Source organism: Schistocerca americana, chromosome 1 (assembly GCF_021461395.2).
Source record: "Schistocerca americana isolate TAMUIC-IGC-003095 chromosome 1, iqSchAmer2.1, whole genome shotgun sequence".
NCBI classification, from domain to species: domain Eukaryota; kingdom Metazoa; phylum Arthropoda; class Insecta; order Orthoptera; family Acrididae; genus Schistocerca; species Schistocerca americana.
The window spans coordinates 616,653,032-616,665,092 of record NC_060119.1 but is presented as its reverse complement, the minus strand read 5'-3'; the positions used below and the strand labels follow the sequence as shown (position 1 = coordinate 616,665,092).

Here is a 12,061-nt window from a genome sequence, read left to right as displayed (position 1 = left end):
AGCACGACCACTAGCAGCGACGACCATCTGTCGACAACACTGACGGAGGAATGGAACGCCCTACCACGAGAACTCCTTACCAGCATTGTATATATATCATGGGACCACACTGCAGAGTATGCGTAGCCATCCGTGGTATCACACATCGAATTGTGAATCATGTGCTGCCTTTTCTAATGTCCAGCAGACCATCATGAATCGTGGTAACTTCAGGGTAATAATTGTCTTTGAGTCAAAGTATCATTTCTGTTCGTCTCACTGCATACTTCCTACCTTCTGTGATACACTGCAACAGTTCTTTCTATGTATGGTCCAAATTTCATCGAGCTATGTTGCTTGGAAGTGACACATCACGCGAAAGCTACTTTCGTTATTTAGTTTTCCACACAAGTGTAATTGACGACGTAGGTTGAAAGTGATACTCTGAGGTGGAAAAGTTGGCACAAGAGAGGAATTCTAGGCAGGCAACATCGAACGTGTCATAAGATTGATGTCTGAAAAAAAAAAGAAAAAGTTTATAGTATGGAGTTTAGAACGACACACGATGCGGTAGAGTCGCAACTAAACTCGGCCCATTGGATGACCATCAGCTGCCACAAGAACCGATAGAACCTATCACACACCAACAAAATTTTATTGAAATAGTCTCTGGCGCAAAAGCATACATTCTGTCAAAATAAATTTAAAAAAAAACTGAGGTGTCAACTTCGAAATACTTACTTCATTAATGGGGAACGTTGGTTCGACTTCTACTTCAGAAGGGGCGAGATCGATAGTGTCTGTGATTTCTGTGCGTATGGCTACCAGCAATCGCGCACGGTATGACACCCCTTCTCCTAGGCCTGAATTTAGATTTGAATGTTCGTCTATGAGACTGTAATCTCTTGTCGAGCCATATAAATGGATGAATGTTGGTCCAAATGTTGGAAGGAAACCTGAAAAGAGAGAAACAAAAGTTTCAAAGACGAGTATACATTTTCAAGATGATGGGACTAAAAAACAAACAGCAGTAACCTGAATGGTATCAAATTCCCTGGTGCCAAGACGAAATTTGACTTCAACTAATCAAATTAAGATTGAAGTTATGGAAAGACAGGACTCAGAACCTTGCAAGAGTATGGTTTTCTTTGCTAAGTGAAAATCTGATAATTTGCCTCTAGCCGATGTGATTCCTAATTTGTATATTTACATCTTCTCACTTAAAACAGTTAAGCAATTATGAAATATACAGGGTGATTCAGAAAGGAGTTTACGGCTTTGGAATGATACAGAAATTTATTGTGATATAACTTACAGAATCGGTAGATGTGTCATTCTGTAGCAAACAATCGCAAGTTTGATTCACATAGTGCATCGGTACCCCATACCACCACCAGGAGCGCTAGTGTAGTGTACAGTTAAAATGGCTACTTTCAGTGGTGCGGAACGTTGTGAGCGTACAAGCTGTTGGGGGGGGGAGATAGAGCAGCAGTTTTCCGAGACGCAGAGCACGTGGCAGGCAGTTTCTACGGGGCCGTGGCGAGCGGCTAGCGATTACGCAGCCTTGGGAAAACGAACGAACGTATGGCCCTGTTTACGCGCTTGGAGGAATTTATATGCCAGAGAAAAGTTAATAAAAATAGAACTAAGAGTGACAGTGAGGAGCGAGTTGGCACTCATTGACAGAAAAATACTTAAAGCTAAATTATCTAGACGCGCCACAAAAATAAATAATATTTTAAAAGTTATTGTTGCCTTAAAAATTGTAAATTTATGAAAGTTCAAAAGCTAATATCTCGGCAATGCTTTGGTCGATTAATGTGAACACAATTGACTATGGATGCGTCTAGTAGAGCTGCATCGAGTAATCATAGCCGATTTAGCAGAATATGTACCATTTTTGAATGAGTGGGCGGAATATGGGACTTGACAGAGAGAAACTGTGTTTTTGGTAATAAACAAATTTAAAGAGGTGAAACTAGCGGCAGCATTCTAAAGTTTAAAGAGGTAGATGAGTAATTAAGTATGTATTTTTATTTATTTATGTTTGCTATAAAAAATCCGGGAAAACCAAAATCACGCCACAAGAACATTATCTGTGAAAAAACGGTTGCAGATACAAAAAATTGGACTTTAAAGTGTTATCACCCGGAAAATTTCCATGTTTTTCAATGTATTACATGTGTTTTTGCGTTTAGTTTTAGAATAGTCGTATTTTTTTGTCAAACATTGTTTGAGTTGGGCAGTCGTTTCGAGGTTGTATAGGGCGGCCATCGTTGGGGGAGTAGTGTTTGAGTGACGCAAAGGGTCGGACGTGCCGCCCATCTGGGGGTACTATTGGGTATAGCCACGATCGGAGACAAGTATGTATGTAGTGACGCTCGAAAACAATCAAGTTGAGCGCAATATAGTGACTTAGGAGAGCAGACAACAGTGTATTTTGTGAACTGTGAACAGACTGTTGAGTGCTGTGATCGCGACATGTGAATTTTATAGTGAAGTGTTGTAGCATCAGTTATTAATGGCCGTGTTTACATAAAAGTCCCTCAGACTGCATTTTAAGTATTTAGTCAATATATTGAAGACTATTCGTTGAAAATTACAAAATAAACTACTTGCTCAAATTATAAATCTACGTGAGTGACTCAATATTTTAAATTTCACCACAATACCTGCCTGCATTGTTTGTTTTTAATATATTTTTATTTCAGCTTGAAAACTGAGTTTACGATAGATGTGAGCTGGCACCATATGACGAAAAACGTAGCCAGGCATTCAGACCAGCTACATCTCTTCAGGCCGCTCAATTAAACTGAGTGTTGAGTATAACAAATATATATATTTTCGTGCCGTAGCACGTGGGGGCCCGAGCTAACTATTGAATATAAAGTAACTTTTTTTTATCAAAAATCGGCGAACAGCATCAACAGCAACAATATAAACATTTTCATCATTTTCAGCGAATTTTTGCAGTGCATATTCCCCAGTACCGTCGTAATATGGGGTTTCTCAGCCGGGATTGTCTTACCTGAACATGTTGGGTAGGCAGTGCAGGATTGAGTTTGAAAGTGAAGAAGATTGGGAGAAACACGATGCCAATCGCCGAGCAGTATACTGAGTCCGACGTCGACCACCAAAGTGGGAGTTGAAGCGTCACTGGCTGTCAAACATCGACCCGCTGGCGTCGCTGCCGCTTCCGACACCAGCCGTTTCACATCACACGGCACCTCACCGAATGGCAGCTGACAGCATCAGGCAGCAGTCCTCACACAGCAATAGTCCCAACAAAGCTAAGTGTTGGCAGCAGGCATATTAGTTTCTCAGTTTTCTGTCTCATAGCCAGTTTAGCTATGGAGTCCGAATTTAGTGAGACGGTAATAAAGAAGTCAGCTAGTGATGCTGAGTCTATGGGGAGTGGGAGTGAGCCTCAGAGCCCACACAGACAGGAAGAAGAAGCAGAAGCTAGTGTAGTGGCTATGCTTAGATCATTAATGAGCCAAATGGGGTAATTCAGAACTGAATTTAAAACTGATATGAGGGATTTCAATATTGAATTAAAAACTGATATGGGGGATACGGAAAGTTCTTTGGGGGCAAAAATCAGAGAATTAAATGATCAACTGTGGGATTATAAGAAAAATTTGAGGAGGTAGAAGGAAATTTGAATGCTAGGATTGATGCAGTTGCTGTTTAATTCAGGGGTAGATGGTTTAAATGGCTCTGAGCACTATGGGACTTAACAGCTAAGGTCATCAGGGGTAGAATTGATTCAGGCAGTCAGTTGTGGGACACAAGGAATGTTGACAAGGCAAGCTCTGATTGATGTGGATCAGAAGATTGTGACTAGTTGTGATAAAATCAAAACTTTATTACTAGGTCAACTGACAGGGACAGCTAGCGACCTAAGAAAGGAAACTAAAAATGTGGCTGCTGTTACTGCAAAGAGTAACGTAGAAACTGACAAAGTTAATAGTAGATTAAGTAATGAAGAATTATTTGGGGCTAATGGAAGTATGGGGTGTTCTATGGCACAAGTACCCAGTGGTAAGACTTTTTCAGGGGAAAGCAAGTACCATGCTGTAGATTTTCTGGCAGCATGCAAGAATTATTTTATTGAGGAGGATTCTGCTCAGACATGGGCGAATCAATGTAGTGAACAATAAAGATCATATAGTATATTTGAACAGATGTTTCTAAATAGATATTGGAGCCAAGCAAAACAATTCAGATTACAGAATGATTTTCTGAATGGGCCAATTTACAGAGAAGGTAGACAAAGTATGAGAGAATTTTGTCAGGAGGAATTAAGTAAGTTGGTACATCTGGATAGGCCTTTGAGAATTCTGACAGATTTCTACCTTAAGGAGAAGGTTACCTGAAAATGTACAGTGGAATTGATACATCGTCGAACAGATTCTATAGAAAATTTCTTGGATTTTTTTGAGAGGATGGACCAGGCATTGTGCTATAAGTCAAACTCAGGGGGTAATGATTCAGGGTATAATCAGAGGAATAATGAAGAGAGAAGAAATAATGTGAGTTGGGGTAATAACCACCATAAATCAAGCAGGGAAGGAAATCAGAATGGTAATTGGAGAGGAAACAGAGATAGAATTCATAATAAAACTTGTAGGGATAACAGGGAAATATTTAATGATGATTTAAGGTACCAGAGAGGTGCACAGGAAACGGAAACAGGAGTGATCAAAGGCCAATTGAGGAACAGAGAGATGGGAGAGGAGAAATTAATGCAAGGGCACCACAGGTACAAAATTCTTTAAACTGAGATTTGTTTCAAATAGGGTCCAATTTGGGACAATAAACCATACAGGAAATAGGACCATGAGATGGGTAAATAATTGTGGGAGAAATAGTGGTGGATCTTTTAGTAGTTTCTGGTAAAATAATGGGAGATATTTTAATGAAAGCAAAAGCAATGGAAGAAGGGAAGAGAAAGTACAGAATAAGATTTACAGGCAAACTAACAAGTGGTCTGTTGATCATGATGAAAATAAACAAGTGAGGGAAGAAAGGATTTGTGTAATGGTAATGATGAGATGTTTGGAGACTGGTTTAGTCAGCATGATAAGAGAAGGGCCTTTAGAAGTAAAAATAATAGGAAATGCTGGAATTGGGAGGGAGAAATAAATGTTAGGGTCTGTTATATAAAATGGATGTGGGGGATAATGATGCAAATAATATTGGCTTCGTAATCATGTTAAGTAATGAGCATATATCAGCTGTGCAACCTGTGGGAGAAAGTGTGTGCTGTGATGTTGCGAGTGCGTATGTGACTGAAAGCAGAAATAGCAATGTGTTGAATTCAATGGAACTTTCACCAGAGGTACAAGATATTAATTGTATGGAGGCCACAGTGCCTGAGTCAAAAGTTGTTGTAGATGGAAATATACAGGAAGGTATGTGCTCCAGCAATGTGAATGTATTAAATAGTGAGCATTCATCAGATCCTGTGTCAGATGTTGTCGTGGGTAATGATGCTGATAAGTGGCACAAGGCTGCATGTGTTGTTAATGTATGTGGAGGCACTCACCCCAGTAGTGATAGGGAATGTACCAGTGAGCAGGCTATAGTTCCTGTAGCCAATCAACAAGCAGTAGTTGTAGGTGAAGTTTTTAATGTGAAGAATGGAGCTGCAGGTGTTGGTATTGTGGTTGAAACACTGAGGGATTCTGTTGATTCAAGTAAATTTATGTCTGCTGCTAATGGTATGAGTGAAGAAGCTGGGCAGACACATTTCTTCAAGGAAGCATGCAAGAATAAGGCAGAAAGTGATTTTGATTGTGATGATTGGATAGCCAGAGCAAAATGGTTTCGAAGTGGGCACCTGAGGGTTGGAAGATTAGCAAGCATGATTATGCCAGGCAAATCAGGGATTTATGTAGGGAAAGTGAGGTGCTCAAACATGCTTACAAGGAAATAGTTAATGGGGATAAAGATGTTAAATCATTGGATGTAGAATGTTTATTTATGATGGGAAAAGATGGTATAGGTGATGATAATACTGTGAATAGTGATACAGTTATGAGGATGTTGACGAAATCCAAAATTTCATAGTGTATAATGATGACCAACAGGTAGCCATGTATGAGGAGCTAAATACTGAATGGATGGGGAAAGATGAGTGGGATTATGATGCTGATGACTGGGTTAATTTTGCAAAGTTGCAGCAGCAGTTGATGCTGGAGACCAGGGAGAGAGCTAGAGGCAATGAGTTTAGGAAACTCTGCAATTAAAGAGGCTTTTGATTTAATGTTTTCAGGGGATAAGGATATTAAATCTTTTAGTGAAGAGAAGGTGTGCACCATGACTTAAGATTGCATACATGAGATATAGGAGGACTTGTTGGCTGAAACAGAATCGAAGCATGATTTAATTGAAAGGTTGCAGCTGATAATAATTGTTGTTGTGGCAGCGGTCTTTGAAACTGGTTTGGTCGATACTGGAAGTTCTGTGTGTCTGGGTTGGCAGAGACCTTCTATGATCATATTAAGAACAGGGAAACAGTGGAATTTCCAGTCACAGGTGGTGAGAATTAAAAATGTTACAAGAATTTTCAGTAAACCAGTGAGAAAGAAGATAGTTTTAGGTGTAAACATTGGAGGTGAAGTATTTAGTCACCCGTTTTTGGTGGTCCAATATTTAAGCATGAAGTTTTTGGTGATTGATTTCCTGAGTAAATGTGAGGCATATGGAGATTGTAAGGACCAGATGGTGGAACTGAATATTTTTGAGGAAAGAAAAAGGATTAAATTCAAAGATGCACTCAATGATGAAGATTTGGTGGCTAGTTCACATGTACCACAGTGCTTGATGGATGAGATGGAGGCTGAGAAAGAGATAAGGAGTAATGTAAATGGTACAAAGGGGATTTCTGAGGATGAGAAGGCAGAATTATATCAATTATTAAGTAAAAACAAAGATGTGTTTTCTGAAAATCCAGGGAAGGTGACTGATTTTGAGTATTCACTCAGGGTGGATCCACATGAACCCATTAAGGTCAGGCCATACCCTATGGCATTGGCAGAGAGGGAGACAGTTAGAGGAGAACTACAACATATGTTAGAATGGGGAATCGTGGTACAGTGCAGAAGTGAATATTGCAAACCAGTAGTAGTGTCAAGAAGAAGGAGAAATAGGTGCGCTTGGTTCTACATGCTAGGAGGTTGAACAAAATAATTGTAAGGGAAACTGACCACCATGAGAATATGGATGAATTGATTTTAGTATTCAGAAACGTAAAATTATTAACAGCTTTGGATTTGATATTTGGGTTTTGGCAGGTGCTTTTAACAGAGGAAAGCAGAAAGCATGCCACGTTCGTGTTTGAATGCAGGACCTATCAATACAAATTAGTCCTTTTTGGGCTACCAGTAGTGACCAGTACCGTCGTAACGTGCTCGCTGCTTTGGTTTCATGAAACGTTTCAATTCCACGTATTGATGAAGATGACTGAGATGGGATCGTTTACTACCAGCAAGACGGTGCACCACATCATTTCCTTCGAGCAGTTCAAGGTTTCCTCTAAAATCACTTTTGAGGTCGGTGGATTCGCCATGAAGAGCCAATTGCATGGCCACCTAGCTCCTCAGATTTGACACCAATGGATTTCAGAAAGATTTTATTGATCCCGAAAATGGAAAAAATGCTGATTTTAGCCCTCTTGTAATTCTCGCTAACTACTGAGTCTTTGTAGACCACACATGACACAATGTTTCAAAATCAACCCGAGGAATTCGAAATAGTACTGTCAAGCGCCGTGGACGCTATAGAAGCGTGAACACGAGCAGCAGGAATTCTCCATTTACAAATTGAAATTCAGTACTGTATGTGATGACTTCAGTATCTTCATATACTTATATATAACTGGTGTTTAGCTTGCCAGTGTTGAGACACAGGACAGAGACATAGCTATTTAGCAACAAGGAGAAACAGAGAGGGAGAGTCAGAAGTGTTTGAAGCCTAATCCACGACAAAAGACATAAGGAAAATGAAATTTTAACATCGTGTCAACGGCTACTTGTTTGGGGACGTGGTAGTAATACGGATTCGACCAGGATTGGAAAGGAAACATACCTTGGGCTTGTTTCGTGAACCATCGAAGCATTCACGTGAAATGATTTGGGTAAACCACTTAAAACCAATATGAGAATGGCGCACTGGGTTCAAAATCCACATTTTCTGCTCAAGAATCTAGTCTTAAGCACTGACATCTCACTCAGTATCTACGATGGATTCAAGGAAATCTTCTTCATGAAGTTCTATACGCAAAATTTTTCGTTGAATTCTAGTAAGACAGCTGATTCATACTGGGAGATTGAATTAATTCCCGCCGTTGGCAAAGTGTGGGCAGTACTTGTACCAGTGCAGCATAGTGGACAGTGACACGAGACCTATTTAACTGTAGAAACATTGGCTACGTTAGGCTTTCATATTTTCACATGAGTTTCGAGTGGAGTGAAGTAACATACCTATTCAATGCCTTGAAATTGTCGGGTTTTGAACCTACAAAGTAGCATTTGCGAGAAGTATTACTCTCCTGCTTTCTTCTCAAGAAATCTGCTGCGGAAAATCATCGTTTGTTAATGGTAGCGCGTGGAGAACATGCTCTGCCGGAAACAACATGCAGAGATTCAAAGACAACGATTTTGTAATGAATGACAAAATGTGTTCTGGTCAGTGTGATGTACCGTGAGCTTCTGCAACCGGGTGGAACGGTGAGTGCTGCACGCTGTGAAGCATAATTGCTCAATTTGATTGGCACAACTTAAAGTCGAACCTTCGCAGTATGCTCAGAGAAGTGAGAAAGTCGTTCTGATTCATATCAGTTCCAAACCATATGTTCTAAACCGACTGAGGGAAGCCTTGAAGGGACTTTGAGGGGATGTCTTACCTTACCAGCCACAATCACCATACTTCGACCCTTCCGAGAACCATTTGCTTCGGTCCATGCAGCATGGCCTTTCTGAAGAACATCTCACATCTTTTAACGATCTCTAAAATTGGCTCCATGAGTGGATCACCTGGAAAGAACCTGACTTTTTTTATTGTGGAATCTATTTGTTACCCGAAATGTGGGAAAAGTTGGTAGCCCCCGAAGGACACTACTTTCAGTAAATTATATCATTCTATTAAAATAGACAGAGTTTACTGTCCAACAAACAGTGGGAATTAATTCAGATGCCCAACATAATTTTCCAAATACAATGGAAAAGTTTTGGTCAGCAAAGAAACGAATGTTCCCTTTAAGTCATGGGTGGAGAGTGTGATACCTCCTGTGTTGGTTTAGTGATTCTCTTGTTTTTAAGTCATCAGTGTTTCGACTGGTTTGATGCTATCTTCCTGTTCTATGCCTGTCTTGTATCTTAGTTAATATACTCAGTAACCATGACAACCCGTTTTAAATCTTCTAATCTATGTTTTCCATCACAATTTTCCCACTACTGATCCTTCTAGCGTCAAATTTACCGTTCCTGGAAGGCGGTGGAGACGTTCTTCCGGCGAGAGTTCATAAGAAAATTCTTTCCTAATGTACCATTCCAAACATTCTTACTTTAGTACTTGTCTGCGTGTTTGTTGACATCAGTATATAGCAATACATTTCAGATGCCTCTACTTTAATTAGCTCCTATCTTCCTGTGACCACGTTTCACATCCACACAATATTGTGCTACAGATACATGATTTACTCCTCAATTTCATGTCAATATTTGATACTAGTACTCCTCTTCCATTGTAGAAACTTTTCTTCGCCATCTTCAGTCTATTTCTAGTAAGTCATCTGCTTCGACCATGTTGTGCAATAATGCTTCATAGATAGATTACTTTCTTTTCAGTTTACACCGTCTTCTCCAATGTTTTCCTTTCTACTTCTGTCACATTATCGCCTGAAATTTCAGTTTGCCTACTCATTCCTATTTCTGTAGTGTGATGTAATCCTCTGCGAGAAATTTGTTTGTTCTACAAATTTTTGATACTAGATACAATAATTTTTAATACGCGATAAATACAACTGATTTTAGTAAATCCGAAGGCATCTCATCGACTGCTACTGACATGTTTGATGTCAGAGCAGTCAGTGCTCTTCCACACTTGACCATGTTATCCACCAGACTTTGGGACAGTACTTCTTCACTGTATGGGCCTTTGATATACTTTTGGCATCTATCTGCCATTTCTTCTTCAGTTAAAAGAGGATATGCGTTTGAAATACTTTAGGCTGACAACTGTTCATTTTACATATCAAAATTTATGTTTAATCTTTTGTAAGCAGCATTTCATTTATTGAGTGTAAATGTATGCCATTCCTGTTAGTTTCTTTTCCAAGAAACCCATACCACTCACTTCTTATTCATTCTTTGTATGCTTCATTTTCTTTTTTCACGTCGTACGAATGCATACTGGGTACAGATGTTAGAATATTGCCTGTATTTTTAGCGTTTGATTTTACTGTACCTAACGCGACTTGTCCAACTTTAATTATTCCCTTCTATGTTACTTTCTGCTCATCTTTAAGTAACAACAATCAACGCATTTACTTAGTCACATCGTCAGGTTTGTATTTCGGTTCATTCTTCACCGGATGTACTATATTCCACTTCCTGACGTGCTCTGCTTTCTTTATTGTTTCCAGTTTAAATCTACTGTGAAAAGATTTGGATCCACATCTGTATACTGGTGCGCTTTACAACCTAGTATTTTGTTTTTACTCTAATCATAACTTTGTTCAGTCCATGTTACCCATTTTTCCAGGTTATTTCTCACATTAGTCTTGTTTTTTCGGAAGATGATTTTCGCTACAAGTGATGGAAATTTATCACAGAGCTACAGAAGTCATAATCCCCGGTGCCATCCTCCCTCAGTGCATATTCTCCATTAATTAAGCGTTTCTTTCTTTGATCATGCAATGCTATCGAGTCGGCCTATGAATTTTTCATCCGCTTCATATGTGTCATCAGCTCCCCGTCGTCCTGTCTCCCTGAACAAATCAGTGTGTGTAAGCGCAACGCATAGGACCTGGTCTGGATTCCTGTTATAATCGAAGGTTTTTCGTTGGAGAGAGGGCTGGATTTAAACTAATTTATTTCGAATAATTAGACTCAAATTCCTTCCATGCCTTTTCATAACTTTTTCTCTTCATTTGTTTTCTTTACCCTATGTTAACAAATACGTGTTTATATTCTTAAGAAAAATATTCGTTTGTTTGCTTCTTATTCTGAATATTGAAAACGGCGCAATTGTGCGACGGCAACATTCAGATCGTCGTGTTTGAACTACCTGAGATGCCTCACCCTTCTCTCCATCATTGGAGATGGTCTTCAGGTCAATAAAGTGTGTTCCAATCACAGTGTTGTTTACTGGATCATTATCTCGGAGCTGAATCTTTATCCTCTGGCACAGTGGTGGAAACATTTCTGTGAAGACTATCTGCTCGTTCCACACAGGCGCGTAGCTGTGCTTTTTTACGCTTGTTTTTCCCTAGAAATGTAAGCAGAAAGCTCAGTGTTTATTACAGTACAGTGTTATTAAGGTAGAAGTGTAACTACTGAAATACTCACAGTCAGGCCTGCGAATGACACTTGGACATACGGATCCACCAAGTCCTTGAATTCTCCAGTGAACGCCTTCTTGACATTAGCCACGATAGATGAGTTCATCTTCGGAAGGCCGTCCGCCCTGTAGATCCGTACTATGAAGCGTGCTCTTTGTCTTTCAACTGGTACCCCGTCTGGTAACAGAAGATTCCTAAAAGAAAAAAAAATCTTTTCTCTATTAAACTTTCTTTTCGTGCTATAAGAGAAAACTATCCAAAGCCACAAATACGTAAAAACGGAACTGAAACTGAATTACATTATCGCTTCCGATAAGTAAATGTTGGGGAAACATAGTTGCATTAAATTTTTGGCAATATGATGACAATAAAATCATTTTTGGATAAAAATTGAAAGCCCTAAAGTAACAGACGTAATACAACGGTGAGTTACGTACAGGAAGGAAGTTTTGGTTTATCTTTTCGTCGACAAGGAATTATTTTAGCGTGAGCATAGGCTCGGTTAGAGTAAAA

At 39.5% G+C, this 12,061-nt stretch overlaps 1 protein-coding gene across 1 annotated transcript in view; it reads right to left on the bottom strand.

The window, feature by feature from the left end:
• LOC124625417 (otoferlin-like) overlaps positions 1 to 12,061 on the bottom strand; it is a 1,049,973-nt gene that overhangs the window by 232,606 nt on the left and 805,306 nt on the right. Inside the window, exons 10-12 of the mRNA XM_047149169.1 lie at positions 11,556 to 11,742; positions 11,289 to 11,475; positions 721 to 935 (exon numbers count right to left, since the gene is read on the bottom strand). Coding sequence (XP_047005125.1) covers positions 721 to 935; positions 11,289 to 11,475; positions 11,556 to 11,742 — 589 coding nt within the window. The remainder of the gene's footprint in view (positions 1 to 720; positions 936 to 11,288; positions 11,476 to 11,555; positions 11,743 to 12,061) is intronic.